At 37.5% G+C, this 26,697-nt stretch overlaps 2 protein-coding genes across 6 annotated transcripts in view; both read left to right on the top strand.

Moving 5' to 3' along the window:
* The window catches only part of utrn (utrophin), a 156,049-nt gene extending 135,195 nt beyond the window's left edge, over positions 1–20,854 (top strand). For 2 of the 5 annotated variants that reach the window (XM_086061750.1, XM_086061754.1), the window contains 10 exons: positions 263–399; positions 1,723–1,761; positions 2,173–2,238; positions 5,512–5,577; positions 13,342–13,503; positions 13,575–13,815; positions 16,566–16,641; positions 16,750–16,833; positions 18,416–18,441; positions 18,737–20,854. In XM_086061750.1, the coding sequence (XP_085917876.1) occupies positions 263–399; positions 1,723–1,761; positions 2,173–2,238; positions 5,512–5,577; positions 13,342–13,503; positions 13,575–13,815; positions 16,566–16,641; positions 16,750–16,833; positions 18,416–18,441; positions 18,737–18,745 (906 nt within the window). In that variant the 3' untranslated portion in view covers positions 18,746–20,854. The remainder of the gene's footprint in view (positions 1–262; positions 400–1,722; positions 1,762–2,172; positions 2,239–5,511; positions 5,578–13,341; positions 13,504–13,574; positions 13,816–16,565; positions 16,642–16,749; positions 16,834–18,415; positions 18,442–18,736) is intronic. The other 3 variants (XM_086061751.1, XM_086061752.1, XM_086061753.1) reach the window with 3 other exon arrangements.
* Positions 20,855–21,622: 768 nt separating this feature from the next.
* The window catches only part of grm1a (glutamate receptor, metabotropic 1a), a 95,570-nt gene continuing 90,495 nt past the window's right edge, over positions 21,623–26,697 (top strand). The window contains exon 1 of the mRNA XM_086061758.1: positions 21,623–21,788. The gene's annotated coding sequence lies outside the window, so the exon portion shown is untranslated. The remainder of the gene's footprint in view (positions 21,789–26,697) is intronic.

The raw sequence follows: 26,697 nt of genomic DNA, 5'->3' as shown, positions 1-26,697 counted from the left end.
TTTATTTTCTGGACCTGGATTTGCCTCCTCTTACCTTGCAATGGTTTGCATTTGTCCCTTCATTTGGCTCCCTAGCTAGCTCCCATAGTGCTGGTTTACCTGCTACGGAGCTAGCTAGCTAGCTAGCACCAGACGCTAAAGCCAAACTGTGGCAGGGTTTTGACTTTCTGGACCTGGATTTGTCACCTCTGATAACAGGAATAGTTGACATACTTACAATAATATTAAGAATGCACGTTCTGTGTCATTTTCTCTCCACTAGACGACGTCAGGTGAGGACATGCGAGATTTTACCAAAGTGCTGAAGAACAAATTCCGCTCCAAGAAGTACTTCGCCAAGCACCCTCGACTGGGATATTTACCGGTCCAGACGGTCCTCGAGGGCGACAACATGGAAACGTAAGTGTCACTGAAAGAGTTCTTCTGAAAAACTACCAATGCAACCAAAAGGGACAACCGATACAGTGGAAACGACAAAGTGGAAATTTACAGCTCAATTCATTTAATGTGAGAAAAGTCCGACTGAAATTTGAATTTGGAAACCAACCAGCTTTCCACTCTTTAGCTCCCACTGTGACCTATGGTTGATGAAACTGTTTTAAAAAATGAACATCTGGCATTTTCATAACAAATCTCACACACCTGCGCACAAGCGGATGAGGAGTGTTCTTTACCCCCCTCTTTCCTCTCCTGTGTTTTTGCTTAATTATGCTTTGGCACAGTATTTGTTGCAGCTGCACCGTAGATCTCCTTATTGTAGAAGCGGCGCCAAGGCTGATTAACATCCTCGCGCAGCAATGTGTGGAAAAAATAAGAAATCCCACAGAGAACCCTTTAACTTTAAGGACCGCGTGATACCGACCCCCCACACTACCTTCACTCTATCACCCCAATGCCTGTTTTTTTTTCTTGCTTCACATGGCAGTAAGAGAAATTATTTAAAAAAAAAAATAGAAAATGATGACAGTAATTTTGTACATTTGAATATAGTTGATTAAATTATTATTTTTTAATATGTAAAATAAAATTGTTGGATAATAATAATAATAATAATAGGGGTCATTTATAATCGTAATTAATTCGCACTTCACTAGTTAACTCACTATTAATCGCAAGTTTTATAGTTCTAAATGTACAATAAAATGTAAAAAATTTTTTTTTACCCTTGTTAACATAAAACTAGAAAAAAATGTTAAACTAATAGAAATATGGTTGCATCATTTAGTCATTGATCCAGTCATTTAATAATAATTCATAAAATGGAGTTAAAATTAAAAAGATGTACTCTACTATAAAAAAAATGTCATATTGATTTGTGTTGAGATAATTTTTCTGCCACTAGATGGCATTATTGCATTTGTTCGACATTGGTGACAGCTAAGTGCATTTTTCTTTTCATATGAAGAGCTATTTAACCTTTAACATTAAGTAACTTTAGAAATTCTGAACAGTTTTAAAATTGTAAAATACTTTTAAAAAAGAACAATTCAAACATGAAAAATCAACATAACTGAAGTTAAATAGGTTCGTTAAAGAATCGGCTGGATGACTTCCTTCAATGTTACTTTTTCGGCCAGTTATTTTCCTTCCTCTCTCCTTTCTCTCACCTGCTGTGTTTTTGTGACCCACACTGAGTGGATTTGACCCGGACATGTTTTCTGGTACCCCCTCAACCCAACCCAACCCATCCCAACCCCCCCCTCTCCTCCCCTCCTCTTACAGTCCCGTCACCCTCATCAGCATGTGTCCGGAGCAGTACGAGTGAGTATCCACGACCGAGCACCGGAATGCCCTTTTATTTATTTTGAATACTTATTCATTTGATAACAAACCACACGTCGTCCGGTCTTTCCCCCAACCCCCTGCCTCACCTCAACTAAAACCACGCCTGCATTGCATGTCGCTTGCCTTGCCTGCCTGCCTCATCCACAGCGGCTGCGCACGTGCTCACTTCCTTTCCTTAAAGCATTCCAAAGCAGCGGCTGTCGAAAGCCCTCCGGTCTCCTCGTAGATCATCCGGTTCCCTCATTCCTCTTTGCAGGATGACGTTGTGGATGCGCCGCGTGGTTGTGTATGCGTGCGCCTGTATGTGTGTGCGCCTGTGAATCCTTTTAATGAGGTTTTGGTCGCTCGCCCAAACTCATTCATCTCCATTACACCATTCGTCTCCAGGCTGTCCCAGTCACCTCACTTGTCCCATGATGACACCCATTCCAGGATAGAGCAGTACGCCAGCAGGTATCCCAACCAATATTTGAGCATTATTATATGAACTCTTATTTCATCAATGGGTCCTTGGTTTACAATAGAGTTCCGTTCCTATGTAAATAATGTCAACTCTGTTTACCCTGTGGAACACCAGCAGTATTTATCCATAAAGGGGCCTTCACTTTACACCAGAGTTCCTTTCCTATGTAGAGTTTGTAGTGTACCATGTAGAATAGAATGCAAAAATCGGTGGACCTAGTAAAGAGCCCTGTGGAACTGCCTGTGGCAGTATCTATCCAGCTTACGCAGAAGTTCCATTTAGATGGTGGTGACTCGTGGTGCAACTGATCGTCATTGATCCATGGTCGGTCCGGATCAGGCCCCACGGTTTGGATCACGTCCGATCCGCGGATTGGTTGGTGGGGGGGAACGGAACAAAAACAAAGTGCGCGTTCACAGTCGATGCCATTCTGACATGTCAAGGAAGCTGAAACATACTCAACGTAACACGCTGGAGCCTAACTTCACAATAAAGTTTACCATATACAGTAATACATTGCCAGCAAAGCAAAAAGCCTTAGTACAGTTTTACTTTGAAGTTGGCCCACGTTATGGCGTGATGGCCAGCTTGACTTCCCTTTTAGACCTTACTTTATTGTAGTTGATTTACATTGTAGTTGCGACCAACATCAACACAACGCTATCCCGAGCACATGTTCAATCGCTGATTTAGGACACTAAGAAACCGCTAATTAATTATGCCGTCATTGTATGATATGGCAGAAGTCTCCGACGTAAGTGGCTAGCGGTTAGCGTTTAATTTTTCAATATTCTGGACCTAGGCTACTTTGTAATTCACTCTCCATTTGTAAAGGAAGAGAAGTGCCTTCAATTGCACGTTGAGGTCTTTTCATTATAAAAAAAAAAAGAAAAAAAAAGATAAATTGAACTTTGTCTTCATTTATTTTATAAAAACGTTTTGCCCATTAAAAAAGAAAAACATTCAACTCAAACTTAGCTGTTTTGATTATAGGAACACAGCTTTAAGCCATTAATACCTTGTTATTTTACACATGAACCATGTACAAATAAGAATGCTTCTGCCTCATATATTGCACTTAAAAGTTGTGTTCCTAAACCCTAAATGGCTATATTAGACATTTTGTATTGATATATATATATTTTTTTTAATTATTATTTAATGGGAAAAAAGCCGTTTTACAAAATAAATGAAGACACTAAATCCTACACGACTATATCAGACATTTTGAATAGATTTTTTATTTATTTAATGGAAGAAGCGCTTTACAAAATAATGACAAAGTACTAAATATCCTTTTTTACTGATCCGATCCGTGACTCAAATCCGTGATCCGATCCGAACCGTGACTTTTGTTGTCTGTTGCACCACTAGTGTTGCCATATTTGTACACAAGTCAGAGCACACGGTTATCTTACATGAAAATGTGCTAACCCGCTAGTAAGCTCATAAATGCAAAGTATTTGCAGGACCTAGTAGTGAGCCTTGTGGAACTCCACCAGAACTCTCCGCAGGAGGTCCTCAGTTTATGAACCTTCCTGTTGTGTCACAGGGTCAAATGGACTAAATCTTATTTTTATGCCAATATTTCCGTTCTTCTCATCGTTTTGAGTTATTACATTATTTATGATTAGAAACTGCATCACACTGACTTCTGACCATTTTTGGTGTACCAAACAAACAAATGTAACAGGACAGTTTGCTGTGCAGGCTGTTACACCAAATAGAACACTCGTTCCTGTGGGTATAAAGAGATTTTTAGAGCTAAAGAGTCAGGAAATTATAGATTTACTCGCCTAAAATGTAAAATAAATCATTATTCAGTAGGAAATTGTGGATTTTGAGGATGACGGAGGCAAACTAGCTACACTGTTATGAACATCATCATCAGTATAAATCATTGCCAGGGAGATTCACTAAATATGATCAAATACACTTTTTTTTTTACACAATACTGAGTACAGCGAGTGAAATGACACATGATAACATAATTAGTGTCATTTTCACCATTCGGTGAGACAAGACTCACTTGAGACCATTTCAAGTGCATTCGGAGGAATCTGAAGTCTTTGCCTGACATGGAATGCTCAGATCCAACTACGCAGCGGGTGATGGCTTTCGCTTCATCATCAGCTAGCACATGTTCTTCCACGCTGGTATTTGGAGCCATCGCACGTGGACAAATTACACCTTGAGCCTCCAAACAGTGATCTGAGGGTGTTGATTCACTTAACCACAGAGGCGAAATTTACCACGACAGTTTGCTACATGGCAAATGATAATGTTTTTGCTTCACAAGTGGGACACAAGCTGTCTCTAGAATAAACTAGGCAACTTTTGGTGTTTTCCAGTGTTATGCCGATAATATAGGAAATAAAACCGCAACACTCTCGTTCTCCTTATTCTCTGCCAAATGTTACATTTCATCATGAAGAGTTTGTGTCTGTGACGGAGTTTCAGTAATTACACGCTTAGATCGGGAAAAACAGGCTCATTAGTGCCTCGCCTCCGGAGCCGCATGCTCCTATTAGATTGCGCTAGTAGATATTTGTAAGGAAACAACCCTCAGAATCGGAAGGGTTCTGCATCAAACAACCTCGGAATTCATGCCAAAAGTTGGAATGCCTGAATCATAAACAGCTGAAGGATGTGGTCGTCTAGCATTGGTGGGGAAAAACTCTCACACTTTGTACTTTAATAACCTTTAAAATCCATTCAGAGATTTGTTTCTAAAGACATGTTTGCGAAAAATGTGCAAAGACAGAGAACTATGTAGTACTGGCCACTTTAGAGCGCCTCATTGTTGGCTGTGAGTGTGCGCACATCACAATGAGAAAGGCAGAAGTGTAGAATGGTGGGACTATTTTTTTATTTTTAATTTTTTTTTTTCTTCCTTAAATGTCCAACTTGACAGCATCCATGTTGATCAATGTTTGAGCTAGTGTGGCTGCATTAGAGCGCCTCGTTGTCACGGTGTCAAAAAGACCACCCGATTGGATATATTTTAGCCACTGGATGATTTTCCCCATGATTTTACCTTTCTCTTTTTTTTTTTATGGAGTCCCGTCATCCGTGGAGGTTGAAAAAAGTAGTCAGCCTATTTTGACAAAGAGTAGAAAATACAGAAAAATAAATGGTCGACTAATGTAGAGGATACGGGAAAAATCTACTTCAGTATCACACTTTTCTGGTTCCATTATTTCTTCTGATGAATGTGTGACATTTCCCAGCGCAAATGTTGAGTGATGATGTTTGTGTCTCAGGTTGGCTCAAATGGAGAGGTCCAACGGATCGTTGCCGACAGACAGCAGCTCGGCCACGGGGAGCATGTAAGTCCCATTTTTTATGAATATTAATGTTTTCACATATGACCCATCTGAAATCTGTTAAAATTGGCAGTTTTTGCTGATTTTAAAATAGATAATATCGGCTTATTTAATTCACTCCCAGCCATTTTCACTGAAGCAACCCCCTTCACTCCCAGCGGTTTTACTGGATTTTGATTGATTTTGCAAGGCCCACAGAATATTGTGTTATATTGCTATAAAAATATGGAACCTACCAAAAGCAAGATTAAAGTCTCTTTTTTCATCAGGAAAAAAAAGTATATTTCTATATTTTTCCATTTTGCAACAATTAGCATTATAATATAGCCAAGTTTCATCATTATTCACATTCCTGGTGAAAACAATGGCAAAAAAAGCTTGTTGCAACATGGCCCTGGTCGATCTCTTATACTCCGCTGCCACCTGCTGGCCATTTTAGACCAAAAGACAAGAGTCTCTTCTTTCATCATCCTTTGTAATAACTACCATTGCTTCAGGTCAGAAGCTGCATCAGAACCTTCTGTATGCTCTAGCATAAAATAAATATATTTTAAAAAACGTATAAATATGTTTTTGGGACCGAAGGACAAAGTATTAAAACAAATATTTATAGTTGAATTGGCCGGCCAATTAACCAATCCAGCCCTACTACGGTACACAGAAGATTTGATAATGTGATTAATTTAAGTTACGATCATAGCCACAGAAGAAATAAAATGTGTAAGTCAAGGTAGCACAGTAGCTGAAAAGCTATCAAAGTGTTTCTCCAGGAATTGTTGGAGACCTTGCGACGGCTGGGAGAGATTGGGGTGCCGAGCAAGTGATTGGTTTCAGCGTCGCTGATAACAGCGCTTTATCTTGATCAGACGTCGTGAGAGAGAGCGGGAGAGAGATGTAAAACTGTGCTGAAAAGTGCTGAACTCCATTTTGTGTGCGTATATGTGCGCCCGTCAGCCAGCCGAGTGTGTATTAGTCCTTTCACCAAACTGGAGGAAATTAAAGACGCTTGAACCCAGGGACACGAGTGAGCGTGATTACAATGATTAACACCTCTCAGTGTTGGATGGAAAGTCAGCGGCGTTCCCGTTTGAGCCATGGTGTAATGCAGTGCAGTTCCCCAGCCATTTTATAATGAAGACATGAAACCCGATTCGAGTGTCAATCAAGACAACATATCTTAATAATGGAACAATTTACATACGGTTCGTGTTTTTGATCTCATGAAATGGGATGTTGCTATTGTAGAAGTGTGCTTGAGTGTGATTCTTGTGAATTTTTGTCTGACATCAGATTTTAGAATTTGAGGATCTGCGGGGTATTTTTTAGCTAATTAAACCTCTCATGTTTCATTTTTTATTTTAGGTTTTATGATTGTTAAACGTGATTAGTTTTTAGTATTTTTTTTTACTTTGTAATTTTTTAAAATATATGTATATTCATTTTTAGTTTTTATTATCTTTTTATATGATTTTGAGTAAATGTATTTTGCAGCATTTTGATTAATTTTATCTCCTTGTTTTTCATCATTTTTGTTCATTTTATAATTTATTGTATTTCATTTTACTGCATTTTTTAGCAATTCCCTCATTTTTAGGAGTTGGTAATTTATTACTTTTAGTAAAAAAAAAATTGGTGTTTAATTTTATACATTTTAGGTTTTTAGTATTATATTTTATTGTTTATAGTTTATTTCATTTGTAGTCTGTTTTATTTTTTCTAATCATTTAGCTTTTGAATATATTTTATGGATGTTTTTTAGTCATTTTATTTCAAGTAAGTTTAATTTTATTTTGTTGAATCTTTTTTTTGGTCATTTTTAGTTTGTTTTAATTTCTATCACTTTTTAATATGTTTTTTTATTTGCAAACATTTTGTTTTTGATATTTTGTATTTAATTTCATTTTTTACAATCATCAATTTTTTTAGTTCGATTTATTTTTGTTGCAATTTATCTTTTTAATTTCTTCTATTCCTAAATTTCCATTTTATTTGACTTTTTTTTTATAGTTTCAAATATGTTGTATTTTATTCATATTTTTAAAATATGATTCAAATAACAAAAATTGCCTCTTGTGCAAATGGTTAGGGGAATTGCATTAGTATAGAAATAATTTAAAAATGTTGAAGCAGTAGAAGAGTTGCACAGCGTGAAGTCAGCCAGCCAAGCCCTTCGAGGAGCTAAGTAGAACGTCATCTTCATCATCATCATCATCATCATCATCCATGTTGCATGGCTTCCATGCTGTGGCGAGCGCACCCATGATGCCACTTCGCCTGACCTTAAACGCTTTGATCAGCGCGAGCGTCAAAGTCCCCCACAGCTGAAAAATGAAATAATAGAGTGGGGAAAAAAACAAAAGCGTTGCTGAGGAAGATGGATTAAAATGTGTGACAAACACATTATGCCCACTCCCACTCAGCTCCTTTTTGTCTTTGTGTCTTCTTCATACAAACCTGACGCCCATACACAAATGCGCGGGAAGGAGGTGAGGAGGATGATGATGACGAAGGCTGAACAAAAGCACCCACTGGACTGCAATTTGAACGGAATCACTCCCTATTCACTATATGGCGCTCTATATAGTCATTGGGCCATTTTGTAGTGAGCATATGTTCTCCCCTATATACAGTAGAGCCCTCAATTAATGTATCCCATAATGCATTTTGAAAAGTAGTGAACAAAACGGCATCGTGCATCATATTGGGTGCGTTGCATCTGGAAAGTACAACTAATTAACGGCTTCTAATTCGACCTCCCTCTCTGATTTTGCTGGCTTTGTGCGAGTGGTTTTATGTGAGGATAATTGGCTTTTATGTCTGCGAGTGCGTGTTTGTGTGTGTACATCAGCACACTTTATTGTGTTGCTTAACGATGTTTCTGTTAATTGTTCATTTAAAAAGTTCAAGTGCAAAGTTGCTCTGTAGAAGAATTGGATTTTGACCTTTGGTGTGTGCGTGTGTGTGTGTTTAAAGTCCCTGTAAAGTTGAAATAAATGTCTTCTAATAAGGCTTCAAAATCGTAAAAAATAATAAAACTGTTGGCTTTTCCACGCCGTGATAACGAGGCGCTCTAAAGTAGTGCAAAAGCCCCTGTCCACACTCTGCCTGTCACATTGGACGTTAGTTTTTCCCACGTTACTCTTCCTCCTTCTCTCTGTGACATGCATGCACTCATGGTAGACAACGAGGCGCTCTAAAGCAGCCAAGCCAGCCACAAGTCCCTTTCCATATGCAGACTGTTTTCTTTTTCTTTTTTTATTCCCACTCCTGGCTTTTCTGTCTTATTTGTGCCTTGCGCACACTCACAGCCAACAATGAGGCACTCTAAAATGGCCATGCCAGCAGACTATCCCAAAGGAAGCTTTATTTTTGAAAAGTAGGCGTATGTAGCTAACTAAATGTCTAAATTTAATTTTGCCAAATGTGAACAAAAGTCCACAAGTTCTTATAGTGGAGTTTGGCGACTCGTGCTGAATGAACTCCAAAGTCCGTCACTCTTGATTGTTTTCCCCGCAAAAAAAATCACAATAATCGGGATAACATGAATGAACACAGTGCACGCCTTAATTACGTGCATGTTGGGTTGTGGCTCGCTTGCAACCCGCTGATCCCGACTGGCTGCCAGCCACGCACCCTAATAATGAGTATGCGCGTTACAGATGTCCAAAAGGGAATCCTTAATTAGGAAGTCGGCTGTTTTTGTTGCCATCCAAGTCACCGAGGGCCACGACTCCCCGCCGCAGTTTTTTTTTTTTTTTACCCCTGCTTTTTAATATCCATCACTGTGTTGTTGTTGTTTTTTTATTGCTTTTTTAATATCATCCCACTTTGAATTCCCTTCCATGCTTGTCGTGCAAAGGGGAAGCAATACCTGTCAATGCAGAGAATACCGCTTTCACTCAACCCCATTTAAAGTCCAGTAATATGAATGTTAATTTTTCATTTGGCTCGAGCGGTTGTGTGTGAAGTTTGCTTTCTTAAAAAAAAAAAATTATATTAGTATTCAATATTAATTTAGTTGGCACATTTAGATATACTTATTATAAATTATTAAACATGAAAAAAAGATATATATTTTTATAAGAATATAGTCTAAATCTGAGCACATGGTTTGAAGAGTCCACTGTGTACAACATTTATTTATATTGTATTTCAGCAATTCTCCAATACACGTCCAAATGCTCGACAGTAATTTGCTTCTATTATGACATGTAATTCTCTTTTAAATGAGTATTCCGCGTTTGTAGCCTGAAGGACTGAAGGTGTCCCACTTAATACTCCTGAATAGATCTGACAGCACAAACGCAGTGACAGCAACATTGATCGCAAGGCTACTTTGAAATCGTAGCCTTCAAAATACCTTATTTTGTTAGAGTTGTTCTTTTTACGCTAGAGCTCAAATATTTTCCTTTTTTTCCTGCTTTTCTTGTTTCCTCCCTCTTCACGTCTCATTATTTCTTTCTCAGCTGCTTGCTTTGTCGTCATTTAAACCCGCCTTCATGCCTAGAATACGGCATAAAAGTCCCCGCGCCCGTGTCCTACGCTCACCCACCCCCACAACTTCTTTCACCCAATGCATTGTGGGGAAAATAAGATGAAAGACATCGACAGTGTTCCCCCACGAAATGAGAGTTCAACCTTCATGCCGTGCTGAATTTTTTTTTGTGTGTAAAGGTCTTTGGGTTTGTTGGGTACGTATCTCTAAGAACCAAAATGGGGCTGTCCGTCTTCAGTGATGGGTATGTTCCAGATTCACCCGTGATAGGTCTGCAAAATATAAAAATGCATAAGCATTTGATAAAATAATTGTCAACTTTTCACCCACTTTCAACGTTATTAAAACACACTTTTAAATGCAAATGTTCTCCTGCTTCTCGCGTACGCAGTTTTCTCTAAACAGGTGAAACGTGCTTTATTTATTTTTCCGAGTTGAGTTTACTGTAAATATGAAGTGCTTGTTTTAAGATGTTTATTTATTAGTCCAAGTTGAGGTTTACTGTGAAACTGACATAAAGCAAAAACAAAATGACACATTGTACATTTAAACATCAAAATGTTCAACCAAACCGTTATATTTTGTCCAACAAAGGTCTGCTAGCCAAAATTAGCATAGATGCTAAGGTAGCTGCTTTAACACACAAAGAGCACCAACACACACACACACACACACAGAGCATACAATAATATTCACAGGCACATATATTCTCTCTGCTCTGTAAGTAATGTATATAAAACAGCAAAATGTGGTATTTTACAAGAATACAAGAATGTTATAAAAAAAACAAAAAAAAACAGGAGGCTCTGTTTATCACGGGAGCCACTTACCAGACCTAACGGCAATAGGTAAAAATCTGACATTTTTGTGCATTTCAAAAAGGTCATAAGTCACAACTTTTAGAGAGGTTTTTTTAAGTGAAAATTGTACCAGAATGTCATATTTTACCAAAACTAATTGTATTTGTGAAATATGAAAATATCAAAGAACATTATTTTCAATAGTACAATTGTAATCTTACTAGAAAAAAGTTCCAATCTTACAATACCCATAGTCATATAGCGAACCCCGTTTATTACAGGCTTTTTCAAGAAAAATTAAATTTTTATGAGCCAAGTGTTGTCATCAGGAACAAGCCAATTTTGCTAGCCAAAATTAGCACAGATGCTACGGTAGCTACTTTAACACACAAAGAGCAACAACAGCAACGCACACAGCGCACACAATAATATTCACCAGCACATATATTCTCTCTGCTCTGTAAGTAATGCATATAAAACAGCTAAACGTGGTACAGTATGACACTGAATGATGAACCGCATGATAGCGGGGGTTCACTGTATTGTTGTTAGCTAACTTAGCTTTGTTTTAGCACCATTCCTGTTATTGACTTGAGCTGACGTAATTCGTGTCTATTTCACACAGCAAACTAGTTGAAGTTTGCTTTTACTTTGGAAAGGCATGAAAAGGTTGCCACAAATCTCCTCCCCTAAAAGGAAACGGTGCTTTAAATTGGTCTCTTAATGCAAAGAGCGGTTTGCGATTAAAACAAAACAAAGCAAAACAAAAGAAGCTTATTCTTTTTATGTTGTTACATCCCTGTGGAGTCTGAACAGACGCATCAGCCAGCAAAAGCGAACGGATGCATAGTTTAACTGCAACGATGACGAGAATGATCTATATGTCTTTTATTGCTCTTTAGCACATGAGATTATTTTTAATGCGATGGTTTTGAATCCTGCACGGTCCTGATAAGCATATGCGCTTACATTTACTGCACAAGTCAACACTTAACTACCCGCCGGAGATCATCGATGAAGATGGTGCAACAACAGCATTTTTTCCCCCCCGGCAGAGATGTACTATCTCTCTTCTCTATTGCACACTTAATGCAATGCAAATGCAGTTTGACTCTATAGTGAGAAGGGATGTTTGGTCAATTGGATTATCTTTCCTGATTCACTATCCGAGCCAGGCTTGTGGCAGGATGAACTTCAATGCTTTGAATACATTGGTATTAACGTTTTGTGTGATGTGCCTTTTAAAACCTGATCTATTTTAATGCTCATGGTTTGATTGTCAAATCTGGGAAGAAAAAAAACATGGCAACACTCCAGTCAGATCAGATATGGCCCCAAATCACATATACACAAAAAAAAACTGCATGTATTTCTTTCCAGCTCCATTTTAATCCTCACATCTGCCCTGTTGCACCTGCTCTAAATCCCCTTCATTCCACTCTATCAACGAGATAAATGCGCTGCTGTTTATGCAGGGGGGTTGCAGAGCTTAAAGCAAAGCTGTGCCAAAATAGCTTCATGGAACATGGTGAAGGTGCTATTTATTTTATTAATACATTTGTTGGGTTACACGCTTGGATGGAATTTCCTCAACCCCAAAAAGTCCATTTATGTTAACACCGTTTACATTTGCTATATTAGAAACTCAGTAAAGATTTTAAAAACAGACACATTCTAAAGTTTCTCTTCCACAAGGTAGCATCCCTAAGAATTTGGGGATTTTTTTAAATTTTTGTGAATGAGATGAAATTATGTAGGCTCGTTTATCATGACAAGAGTCTGACGCGGCCATTTTAGGATTTTAGCTTTTGGCATAGTCGTAATGTTTCATGATTTTTCCCAAAATATGAAATTCCATGTTTTTCCACACTCTATAAAGAGAATTGTTGAACCATTTTAAGATTACAAATTGAATTGTTGAATAACTTTTAAAAAATTGCTTCAATTGGTAAAACATGATTGAATTACTTGAAGTTAATCCAAAGTGAATATATTAAGTTTAATTCATTATGAGTTCAATAAACTTAATATGTTCACTTTGGATTAATTTAATTCAAGTGAATATATTAAGTTTAATGATCTAATTATTGACTTTAGATTAACTTAATTCATTGTGTGTTACCAATTAAAGGGTTTTTTCTTTTTAAATTGGCCAACAATTCAATTTGTAATCTTAATTGGTTCAACAATTCTCTTTTTAGAGTGCACAGGTAGCCCTTTGTGGAATATTTGGAAAATTCAGTTTTCTTCATCCATTTAAAATTTAATTATGCATTAGTAGAGCCCCAAAAGATTTCAAGAACCCAATATAGAAAAAAAAATAGTATCCATTTTCTTTTGAAGTGGCCATTTTAGGGTCAATGTGACCTTTTCCAGGGGTCATTCAACAGCAAACTGTATTAGAATTGCTATAAAACTTACCTGAGCCGACGGGTGATACAAAATTGAATTTCCGCGTGTGTTTTTGCTCAGGGATGACGAACATACGCTGATCATTCAGTACTGCCAGACGCTGGGAGGCGAGGGCTCGCCCCGCAGTCAGCCTCAAAGCCCCGCGCAAATCCTCCAGGCCGTGGAGAGTGAGGAGCGAGGCGAGCTCGAGCGGATCATCAATCGCCTGGAGGAAGAGCAAAGGTAACGATCGCCATCCTGCGCCTTTTCGAGGCTCCGCTCGCAGCCGTGACACGGGAAGACGTGAATTCCAGGAGCCTCCAGAGGGAGTACGAACAGCTGAAGGAGCAGCGGCAGCGAGGGGCCCCCGCCGCAAGCCCGTGGGAGACGGAGGGCCCGTCGTCGGCAGCTCACCCCGACGAGGCCGACCTCTTGGCCGAGGCGAAGCTGCTGCGGCAGCACAAGGGCCGCCTGGAAGCCCGCATGCACATCCTGGAGGACCACAACAAGCAGCTGGAGTCGCAGCTCCATCGCCTCAGGCAACTTCTGCACCAGGTCAGCACGCGCAATTCTCTGTACAGCGAACCCCCATTTATCGTGGGGGACGGGTTCCAGAACCATCTGTCCGCAAATGGGGAAATTCTGCAATATTTAGACACCATATATAAGAAAAGTGTTACTTTTAAGAGAATTTTTTTTTTTTCAATTTACGGGAACAAAGTCATAATTTTACAAGAAGAAAATGTATGTCATATTTTTTTTATGGAAAATAATTTTACAAGAATATAATAAATATAAACGGGGGGCTCCGTTTTTCACGGAAGCCACGTGTCAGAGCTGCCCGCCATAGGTAAAAATCTGACATAATGGAAAACCATTTATATATATATTTTTTATGTATTTCAAAAACATCATAAATCTCAATTTTCTGAGAATAAAGTTTTTTTTCTTTTTTTGGGGGGAAAAGTCAAAATTGTAGGAGAATATCGAATTTTACGAAAATAATATGAAATATGAAAATGTCAAAAAAATATGTTTCAATTCAAAACTAACCCCATTTATTACTAGCTTTTTCAAGAAAAGTAATTTTTTTATAAGCAAAGTGTTGTCTTGAGGAACAAGAAGTCCCATTTTTCAGATTATAGAGTCAAATTATTTTCAAGAAAGGTTGTAATTTTACGAGAGTTGTAAATTTACAAGGAAAAAATCCCAGTTTTTCAGGCAAATTGTTATCTTTCATAAAGTCGTATTTCTTCAATAGAAAAATCGCAATCGTGCTACAATAAAGTCGCCATTTCCTGAGTGGTCGTAATTTTAAGAAAATATCAAAGGCATTCTGTATTTTATGCTGGAAAAATCATATTGCTACTACAAGAAAGTCGAAATTTCACAAAAATTGTCGTAATACAATAAAACCGTTGACTGACTTTTTTATGAGAAATTTGACATTTTTCAAGAAGTCACAATTTTACAAGAATAAAATACTCCTAATCTTACATAAATTATGATCATTTTCAATATATAAAATTCATAATTTTATTACCATTAAATCAGATTTTTATGAGAAGAATTATAATCATTAAACAGTACGTTTATGGTGGGGAAAATGTTCCACAGATCCAGATCTGCAATCGGTGAGGGGGAGAGACACATCAAAACTGTTTCTTTTTTTGGGGGGTGGGGGGGGGGGTAGTAGTTTTACCCCTCCCACACGATTGACACTGTCAGTGTATTAATTGAACAATATGTTTATTTACTTGAGGGGTTTATTGGTATGTCCCTTGATTTCCTATGGGGAAAATTAATTTAAATACAGTATCCTAACAATTTCAAGGCTGAACAGCCTCCTGGAACAGAGTGAGTGTCAATCAAAAGTATCCCTAATGATGTGGCCAATTGTATCCTGTACTCACACAAAAGTACCCTCTCCAGCGAGTAATTTATTAGCTTTACGGTCCTGCGGTCTAATCCGAGTGAGCTTTGACCGTTGCTAATGTGAGACGAGCAAGCAGTTGTTGGACTTTTTCGGCATGTTAGCGCCGCGGGCAACGGCAGATGAAAAAAAAAAAAAAGAAGGGAGGATATTGGCAACATTGATTTGGCTTTGAGTGCTAAAGGGAGTCTGGGATGCTGCTCTAAATGTTACCGGCTATAAATTGCGCTATCTAGAAAACTGTCCACAGTCATTCCGAAGACACACTTGCAGTGCGACACATAAAAAGTGAATATTACCATTGCTTCGGTACTGTATGTGTTCAAATGGCACCATTTTTATTCGAAGGATAGCTTCCCGCAGGAAACAAAATTCAGAGGTCTTATCTTTCATGAGTGGAGCCACTAAAAGCTTGAGATTTGCCATTTTGGTATCAGGAAGCCAATTTAGGGTAATTTTGACCATTTCTACTTGTTCTAAAGATTTTGTCTGATTGCTAACACATTTAAATGACAGTGTGATGTGACTTGTAAAAAGAAAAAAGAAAAAAAAGTGTTAAAGCTAAGCGTGAATGTCACTCCTTCAAGTTTACTGTCAAACTGAACATAAGACAAAAAGAAAGACACTATGTATCCAAAACAAACTGCAGACTCACGGAATCCCCTGCTAGCTTAATGCTAATGCTAAATAGCATACTAACTAGCATACTCTGTCATGTACTGTTTATCCTCTACGTAGAAAAACTAATATTAGTGCCACAACAGGGTTATTATAGTTAACGAAAACTAGCAAAATAACTAAAACAAAAAATTAAAAAAACATTTTCGCTAACAAAATAACATAAAAATGCTAAAAAATAAAAAAATTAACTTAGTGAAACTAAATCATAGGCTTATGAATCCAACTAAAAGTAGCAATAATTGCAGCAAATATGTCCTTAGTTTTTTGTCTTTGTATGTTTTTTATTATTTGTTTTTATGTTTAAATGTATTTAATTCGGTATTTCTGTGCATCCATACAGAAGAAGGAAGGTCAAACAGTCATTTGTACTTAGTGACCATTTTCTTTTAAGTTGCACTTCACAATACTCCATATATTTTGTAAAAAAAAAAAATATATATATAGTTGAGACATGACCCAAAGCCACTTTTTCTTCCACCCTGATATTCGTTAGCATGTTTGTCATTAGCAGAACCACCAAACAAAGTTTCCAAATCCCCCCCACACAAAAACAATGGATGTATGTCTGCCATTTAAGGATAAAATTTGACCTTCAAAAGTGAACTTGGCCTAGAGATTTGGTGCAGGGGTCCGTTTGATTGCCTCTCAAGAGTTAAATTTGTCTTCATTTTGTGTTGTGTTCGCTTTGCAGCCAGCGGCGGACTTGAGGGTAAATGGACTCTCTTCTCCCGCCGTGCAAGATGGAGAACCACTTACAGAGAACTCAGGTGAAACACTCAGCAGCAACACCTTTAAGAGCACTAAAAGCAGCGCTTTTCTTCTCTCCAGTTGAAATGGAACCTTAACTCAATGCATGCGTTCGTGCGTGTGTTTAGATGAGCTGCTGGACCCTCACAACAGCAGCGCCGATCTGGCTGATGTCATGGAGCAGATTAACAACTCCTTCCCTGCATGCAGTCGTAAGTTTCCTCCAAAATCTTCCTTTTCCTCCTCCTCTTCTTCCTCCCCTTAATGTGTGGTAGCGTCGATCCATCATCCTCGGCAAGACTGCTGGTCAGCACCTGCCGTCCGTGTTTAACAGTTCACACTGGAGATTCACGGGGAAGAGACAAACGACTTGTCCAAAGTTGGCAAGTGGAAGTCACGTTTTCGCTTTTAAACGGCAGAAAATTTTAATTTTGTTACACTTTTTAGAAATCGTGCTCTCCATATATTAAAACTAATACTAAAACTAATAAAAAGGCACCTAAAACGAAGCATTTTCGACTAAATTAAAAATATCTTGCGCTCCATATATTAAAACTAAAACTAATAAAAAGGCAACTAAAACAAAGCATTTTCAACAAAATAAAAAATATATTGCACTCCATATATTAAAACTAAAACTAATAAAAAGGTAACTAAAACGAAGCATTTTCGAAAAAATAAAAATATCTTTCAATCTATATATTTATTTAAAAAACTAATATTAAAACAAATAAAAAGGCAACTAAAACGAAGCATTTTCGACAAAATTCAAAATATCTTGCACTACGTATATTAAAACCAAAACTAATACTAAAACTAATAAAAAAGCAAATAAAACGAAGCATTTTTAACGAAATAAAAAATACATTGCACTCCATATATTAAAACTAATACTAAAACAAATAAAAAGGCAACTAAAACGAAGCATTTTCAGCAAAATGAAAAATATCTTGCACTCATATATTAAAACAAAAACTACTAATAAAAAAGGCAACTAAAACGAAGCTTTTTCGACAAAATAAAAATATCTTGCACTCTATATGTTAATTTACAAAACTAAAACTAACAAAAAGGCAACTAAAACAAAGCATTTTCAACAAAGTAAAAAATATTTTGCACTCCATATATTAATTTAAAACTAAAAATAATACAAAATATATATATATATATTTTTTAAGGCAACTAAAACGCGAAGCATTTTCAACAAAATGAAAAATATCTTGCACTCCATATATTAAAACAAAAACTAATAATAAAAAAGGCAACTAAAACTAGGCATATTCGACAAAATAAAAAATAACAGACCAGCTCCAAAAACGAATAAAAACTGACTGAATTGAAATAACAAAAATCCAAACGAAAGAAAAAGCAACTATAATAATAAATCCTAAACTATGATAACACAGATTTAGAATGACATTTTGCTCACCCCTAATGCATCACATATTTTGAGACAAATGCAGTTATAAACTCGTAAGTTAAGGAAGGTTCGAGCGTAGCTAGCCAAAAAAATAAAATGCGTTTGCTGCACTGTATAAGCGCATAATACGTCTTCAATTAAATTAAAGTGTCGGAAAAGCCGCTGCAACTTTATGATCAGCCTCTAAACTCTCTTAATGGATGATTGCAACCACTAAAAACATATTGCTCGCATTAAAAAGCTGAATTAAAAATATCATTTGAGTTATAGCCACTAAAATGGCAATTCGCAGAATTTCTGAAGTTTTATATTTTGTTTTCTATAAATGGTGTTAAAGAAACTGGACTTGATTGTTTCCGTTTTGTTTCCCGCAGCCTCAAGCCTCTCGTCCAGACCACAGGTACGAGCTTTTTCACTACATGGGCCTACCGCCATAATTACTATAACGACTTACTATTCAAACAATCAAATGGACACAATACATTTTTTGACTGATTCAATAAATTTGTCATTTAAATGCGTGTTTGTTTACGTATGTCATAAACATTCAGCCATCCTGCTTTTTTTTCCCCCCTCTCACTTGTCAGTCAAATTGCTCGCCACTAACAGTAATTAAATACAAATCCCTTTATTATTATTAGAACTTATTTTCAAATTGCAGCGTCCTAACACTTGATGTCATGGTTGTGTTGCAGGTGATGTGACCCCCATGACATGACCAACGACCCCAAAGAAGCCCCCGATCCGACAACTCAACCACTTCATCCAATCTTGTCGTCTTCGTCTACTATGCAAAGTGTACAATTTCACTAACTGGACATCATATCCGCTTTTCGCCCTCAATATGGAACCCCCCAAAACTTTGTATGAGATACCCTCCCCACCATCCCCTATGCCTTTTTTTATTTTTATTTTATTTGGGTTTTGTTCTCCAGAAGTGCTTAAATTGAAGAGGTCCACTGGGAAACAATCTTTTTCCTTTGTCATTCCACCGCTTCCATCTTCTTCAACTCGCTTATGAGTGTGGGGATCTTCACAATGATTTTGTTTTGTTTTTGCAGAGTTACCTTTAAAGTTCAAAGGAGTATTAGGGCCATACTGAAACTGAAAAAAAGAAAAGAAAAGAGAACTAAACTACCAGAAAAGTTGAAATATCATAAAAAGTCAGTTGAAATTTTGTGAGGATAAAATAGTCCTAATGTAACAAGTAAAATATATTTTTTAATGAAAAATACCAAATGAATTGAATATAAGAAAAAAGTCTACAGTGCTACCAAAAAAAGAGCAGAATTTGATGAAGAAAAACTGTTTGTTTTTTTAGAATGGTAACATGACGTCATTTTCAAATCTAATTTCAAACGTAATCATGTAACATTGACATATTTACACATAACGTTTTATAAAGAAATACAGAAATAATCTTCTTTTTTTCCCCTGGACTGGCACAACAAAATCTGCGCTTGTATTTTGACTTGGGCCCACCAGCCCGGCCCGGCCCGGCCTGGCCCGACTCCTGCCTAACATTTAGTTTAGTTTTGATTTTCCGATTCACTATCTATATTCAAACTTAATTAACAAACGGATCCCTCTAAATTGTGGGCCAATCTCTTTTGGTAAAAAGTAGGAAAATAAGCATTAAGAACCACTGGATCGACTCCAAGAGGCCGGCCCACCGGGCATGTGCCCCCATGCCAGACGGCCAGTCCAGCCCTGCCCCTTATATTCCAACTGTTTTGTTTTGATTCTAAGACAAAATTTCTTACAATATGACTACCTTATTCTGGTGGCTTTTTTTTTGTGGCCAAAAATACTAATACAGCGGTACCTTGAGATATGAGTTTAATTTATTCAGTGACCACTCTCGTAACTCAAACACTCACAATCATCGTTCCCTATTGAAATGAATGGCATTGATGTTAATCCGTTCCAGCCTCCCCCCAAATCAACCAAAACGTATATATATATATATATTAATAATGAACTGTATGCAATTATATATTAATAATAGAATTAAACAGTTTGTGCATAATGGTTATTAATATTTTGATCGTCCTAACAAAAAATAATTGAGAAGCACTGCTCCATTCCGAAATCAGCCATCTAACATTAATGTAACGTTCTGGCTTTTATAATATAATTTTTTTTTTTTATATATATATCTTTTTTCTTTTTTCAGTGTGTCCCTAACACTCTAGCATCACTACACTGAGACGTCATTGCAACTGTGTTTGTGCCTATATACAGTTTGCCATTCCACATGTGGATGGCAGGTGAGTGTGTAGAAAGACACGTTTTGGACAGTCGTTGTAAGACAATGTCTTTTTTTTGTTGGGGGGGGGGTGTCTTTTATGTTAGAAATTATTAATCAAGAGAGAAGCCATGATTGCCTTGCTACCTCAGCCTCATTTTTGGACACACTTGTTTCAACTCAGTGTATCCACGTACACTGCATTGAGGAGCTATCAAGTTCTTGTTTTTGTTTGTCCGGAGACATTCGAGCCACTGTTACAATTTGGTCCTGCTGAAGCGTGTGAGTGAGTTCTTCCTTTTGTTTTGTCACGCTATTAATGCTATGGTGTATCATGTACAACTTGTGCGACGTAACAACACTACTATAATCTCCTCCCTCGCCTTTGCAGACTGTAGATTCATATGGGTGATTATTTTACTGAACACGTTACAATGGCAGAACCGTGGTCCCCCCCCCCCCCCCCCCCGCTTCCCCATTTCCTGGTAATGTAAAATAGATGGACCACATTATGTGTAAAATGGCGTCGTTGTTTTATTATTTCCAAATAAAAATTTTATAACAACCTGCCTGTGCTTTTTTCAAAAATCTAAAATCTTGTTGTTTCCATCTTGGCATTGTTGCTCACTCGTGGCCATTAATTAAGTAGTTAAGGGAATAAAGTACACACATTCCCTGGGGGGTCAAACAATGTCAAAAAATGTCAAAATTTAGTTTCTGATCATTTTTTAAATTCAACCCAAAAAGTCTTAAGGAATAGTTTGAGAGAAATTGTATTATAAATCAGATATAATCATATTAAAATTCCAGGTAGCAAAAAGCAAAAGAGGATAAAAATATTTTCAGAAAATAAAATAAATAAAAGACTATTACAAAGAAGGTAAAAAAATTCGGAAATAGTTTGTGAATGGAACACGTGAAAAAGACACGTGAGTGTGTGTGAAATTCTGTGAATATTTCTAAACAGCGTGATGTCGATGTTCGTCTAAAAAATAAATGCGCATGCGCGATGATCCACAAACTCACATTCAACAACTTGCAAGCATAAGTCATGGAAAACGCACACACAAAGTTAATTTTTTTTTAAAAAAAGACTTGAAAATCGCAGATGAATTTGTGGATCTGAAAAACACGTGAAAATCCCAAATTGATTTGTATGTATAATTTCAAGACAAATCTCTCCACATCATAAACGTTCTTTCTTTAAACTTCAAATATCTGGGACAAAACCGAAAAACAATCAGTCAGTCGTCTGAGCATTTTCCACATATCTCTGAGAATTCCTACTGCGTGCGGTGTCATTGAACGCACCTAGAGTCCACTGCAGAATGCGAGCAAGTGCATGTTTTTTTTTCTTTTTTCTACGCGATAAATAAAAACACGTGTGTTCTTCATGTGTTTATTGCGTGTTTGATGGAGAATTTTCCCGGCTGCTCATTTCGGATACAGAAGATGAGAACTCTTGAGGGATTTGTGGATGAGGATTGCTCCAAAGTAACGTGAGTACATTGTTAAATACTTAAAGTGCAACTGAATTCAGTTTTGCTCCCGCTGTCTTTTTAAAAACATACGCTAGCGTATGTGTTAGCATGAAACCATGCTACTGTATGTTTTAAGCTAGCGAATGTTTAACCATGCCTGCGCCTATAATACTTATGTGTGTGTTAAATACACAAATGGCACATGTAACTGAGACTGCGCCTTTTGGTCGTGAAAATACGGTGTACTTTTTGTGACGTCAGCCATTTTCAGACCCTCTTTTACTGTACCACGTGACAAAAACAAAAAATACATATACTGGACTGCTATATACAGTGCAGTATAATTAACAACATAAACGGGTTAGTTGTGACTTCTACAATTTAGTGGATGACCATTTAATTGTTCTTCGTTTGATTACTGTAGATACATTTTAATACAATAACCACTGTTTTTAATTTAATTAATTAAAAAAAATTTGGTCCGTTGCACTCCACTGTGAGAAGAAGTGTCTGTTATGTCTTTTGTCATTGGCAAGAATGGATGCGGGTTTTGGCTTGTATGGCCTCTGTTGGTCCCCAAAAGGGCCATGGCTGGCCATTTGTCAGGTCCAACCTGAAGGTCTTGGCGGGAGACGTTGGGGGTGGCGTCATTTATTTGCTGCCGTTCATGCGGCGGCGTTGGCTCGCACCATCCGTCTGACAGCTGTCCTCTTTGGAGCCCAAGGTTTTTGGCACGGCGGGCCTGTTGGTGGTGTACAAGTTAACCTGGCACAAGGTGAAGGACGGGAGCGGATGTTGAGGAGGGAGGGAGGTCACAAAGAACAGTGCAGTTAATGCTAACATGTTAGCCATGAGGTGGCAAAAGTACTCTGTAAAGCCATCTGCTGGCCGTAGTCGTTTTTTTTTTTTTACTTTCCTAACATGATCAACTTTTCTCCGCCTCGCTCCCTTTAGGTTTCCCATCAACGATAATTCATGTCAATGGCGCTCAAAGAGTTAGCTCATTCACTGCCATAGACGTCAGTAAAAAAAAAAAAAAACAGACCTGTTTTTAGTAACAGTAACAAAGTATTTGTACTTGATTACTTCTCATCACAGTGACGCTGTTTCTATCTCATCTTAAGTGCTCCCTCGTCGCAGCCCGCAATGTGCTGAGTGCCCGCGTCAAGCTAGCGCTAGTCTCTTGCCGGCCATTCATTTCAAAGCGCTGACGACACCTCGGTCCGAAAAGGAATTCATTTGTACCGGGCTCAAAATGTTGCCATATAAAAACCCGCATTGTGTTGGACGTCAGAAGGTTCCACTGCACTTTTGCACTCCATTTTCACAAGCTCACTATTGTCCGTTTTTTATCATAGCCTGCGGCACCATAAACGGCCTTCATAAACAGCATGTATCATTTTTATTGTTAAAAAAACATGGATAGTGTATTATTCCTCTCGGCGAATGATGCCGGGTTAGGGCCAACTGCTAATGAAAGCAGACAAAGTCAAATTGTTGTGTGTGAGCTGGGAGCGACTGCAAGTGTACGGGGAATCATTCGGCATCCAGCACTTTCATTACTGCGCGGACCTTTCGCTCGGAGCAGCTTATCGGAATCGTGCCCGGGCCGGCCCCGGCGCGCCGAATATCGCCATCCAAAGCGCTTGTAAACACAAAAGAGCGGGCTTTAATTAAACACGTCAATTTCACGTTGACCTGGGGGGGGGGGGGGGGGGGGGGCTCGCAGAAATATTTGCGGGGAAATATGAAGCACACCTTTGTTGCGCTGCGGCCTGGGTGAAATTGATATTGACCGCGCAATGCCGAGCTGAGAGTGATTGGATTCTATTTACTTGCTGATGCATGCAAGCCCTTCGCCTGCATGTGTTACTCCATAACAATATATATTTGCTATTCATGAGAAACCCTCAGCCAGAGGCACAACATTGTTGCTCATACGTCCCGATTGTTCTCGTTGATACACCAAAACAATCCATCCATCCATCTATTCATTTTCTACACAACGTTCCCCTGCTATATTGCCATTCATCATTCATGCCTCCCAGAGGTGTCAAGTAACGAAGGAGAAATACTTTCTTACCTTACTTAACTCATTCACTCCCAGCCAGTTTCACTGAAGCAACCCCCTTCGCTCCCGGCTGGTTTACTGGATTTTGACTGATTTTGCAAAGCCCACACACTATTGTTTTCTATTGCTATTAAAAACATAGAACCTACCAAAAGAAAGATTCGAGTCTCTTCTTTCATCAGGAAAAAAAAAGGTATATTTCTCTCTTTCACCGATTTGCAGCAATTAGCATTAGAATATAGCTAAAGTTTCATCATTATTCACATTCCTGTTGAAAACACTATGAAAAAGAGCTTTTTGCAACATTGCCCTGGCTAATCTCTTATACTCTGCTGCCACCCACTGGCCGTTTTTGTCACAACTACCATTGCTTCATGCATTCTCTTCAGTTCAGAGGCTGCATTAAAGCCTTATGCATAGCATAAAAAAACATGTTTTTGGGACCATAGTAATATTTAAAATAGAACATATTTATACGTTTTGGGGAGCAAATGAGTTAAGTAGAATGTCTTTTTTCTCTTTCCACGTGGTGAAGCAACAATAACTCACAAGACTCACAATGCTATTATTTGTTGTAATTACTTCCCTGACGTTTATTGTGTTTCAGATGAAGTTCGTGAAGCATAAATGAGAAAACGGAATAAAAAAATAAATACAAATCTTTCAGCAGGCACAGCAATTATCCAATTCTAATTAATTGTCAATTTAAACTAGTGGATTGGTATGCAGATAATGTACTGTTTTTAAATTGGCTTCAATTCTCAACGACGCCGTCTTTTTTTGTCCTCCGTGACAAATGCTCCCGACAGAAGAAACGAGCCTTGGAATGCCACAATGTCAACACATTCAAGTGAACTTATAAAGGTGTAGCCGAGATATATTGTGACATTTATTGACACTAAAAGCGACGATTCCAAGGCCTCGGCACAGACGAACGCTGCGGGAAATATCCCAAAAGAGCAACGCGTCACAGAGCCAAGCCGGCGCTTTGTGGCTGCCTATTGTTCATGTCATAGCACACCCTTGGCTTTGCAAGATCATACATACGCACACACACAGACGTCTTTGGCTAGGGAACACGCCTTTGCACAATGTGCTATGATTTCTCAAAGGACTCTGTGTGAAGCTACTTACTGATCATTAATGTACATCAAATGCAAGTAGTGCTGTCATTATGGAATATTTTTTACAATCGACTAATCGGATTGATTTTAATTTTGCATTAAAGTGTATTACAAAAGCTTTTTTTTAATTATTATTTTTTACCTGCTTACTGTTTATTAACCAGTGATTGGTTGGAGAAAAAAAAGGGGGGGGGGTTGATTGTTGTACTATGTTACCAGTTCGGTCATTGTTTTCCAAAGTAAAAACATATTTTTTCAAATGTCTTATTTTGATTAAACACTGAAGATAATCAGTCTTCTTTCATTTTTTGATAAGCTTAAATCTGAGGATTTTGACAATTTTAAGTTTAAAAAATGTATCCAAACGATTACTTGATTATTAAAATAGTTGTCGATTAATTTAATAATCGTTTACTAGTCGATGAATTGATTAATTTTGACAGCTCTAAATGCAACAATTTTGTTACCCTGCTTGAGTCTAAATCAGTGTTATAATATTGTAGTTTTATATTTTTTATTATAGTTCGTTTTAGCTTCATTTTGACTTTTGTTTATTAAATTCAGTTAGTTATTTTAAGTTTTTAGATTGGGTTTGTTAGTTTTTATATTTTTCAAAAATGGTACGTTTTAGTTTTTTGTTTGAGTTTTTGGATTAGTTTTAGTTTTATTCTTTGGTGTACAATAAACCTAGTTTATAGTAGGAGATATGTTCTAGACATAATAGGTGAACATTAATGATATAGAACAGCGTTTATTTTATTAAAAAGAAAGGAAAAAAAACAAAAATAAAAAAATATATATATATGTGTGTGTGTGTATGTATATATATACACAATGTATAAATATATATTATGTACCATTTGTATTTTATTTATTTATTATTTAGAATGTTCAGTTATGGTGTTACTTGAAGAGCTAAATAAATATGTAGGTGGTATTTGGTGTACAAAGTTTAAAAAACACTTATAGAGAGGCCATATCTCTAAAAATCATACACTTTAAAAAAATATATTAAAGACCAAAATGTTTGCCTAAACCATATAATTTTTTCAAATGAAAACATGCTAGCTTAATGCTAACATAAAATGCAAACACAATAGATGGGCTAATGGGAATTAGCATTGAAGTTATGGCAACGATTGCTACTTCAACACACAATCAGCATCAAGGCATAAAAACAGATTTCTGTTTCTGCCCAAATATTCAAGAACCTCATTGGAGTGGTATATTTTCCATCTAATCAATGTATACTAGCACACTACCCCATTGTCTGCCTATTACGTCAAATCCATTACCGAGCACAGGCAGAGTGTAGCTTAGTAGCGTAGTTCAGGCTCCTTTTACACAAACGGATTTTATTCAGATGTACATTGCAGCCGCCAATGACCTTAACAGATCAATATTGTACGGCGGAAGACAACACAGCCAGTCAGGGGAATCCAATTGAAGCCCTCTCTGTTTTCCCCGTTTATACTTTATGCCTTTGTGTTTCTTCAGTGAATGTTGTTCTTCGGGTTTACAATCGCAAGGTGAGCATTGCATCATTTCAGACAGACGCAGCGTACACAAAACAACTTTCGCAAGTGTGAGGTGGATAATTCAATGGTCAGATGTGTTTGGCCTTATGGAGGTCAGCACTCTACTGAAGACTTCTACTGTATTATTATTTCAATTTAATACATTGCTTCGATGCACAAGTGAGGGGGTCGAATGCATAATTTTAAATCCGGTG

The sequence above is a fragment of the Leptonotus elevatus genome, chromosome 18 (assembly GCF_054856555.1).
Source record: "Leptonotus elevatus isolate MCC_2025b chromosome 18, RoL_Lele_1.0, whole genome shotgun sequence".
Lineage (NCBI taxonomy): Eukaryota > Metazoa > Chordata > Actinopteri > Syngnathiformes > Syngnathidae > Leptonotus > Leptonotus elevatus.
The sequence above is the reverse complement of the archived record's forward strand: the minus strand, read 5'-3'. Positions and strand labels throughout refer to the sequence as shown.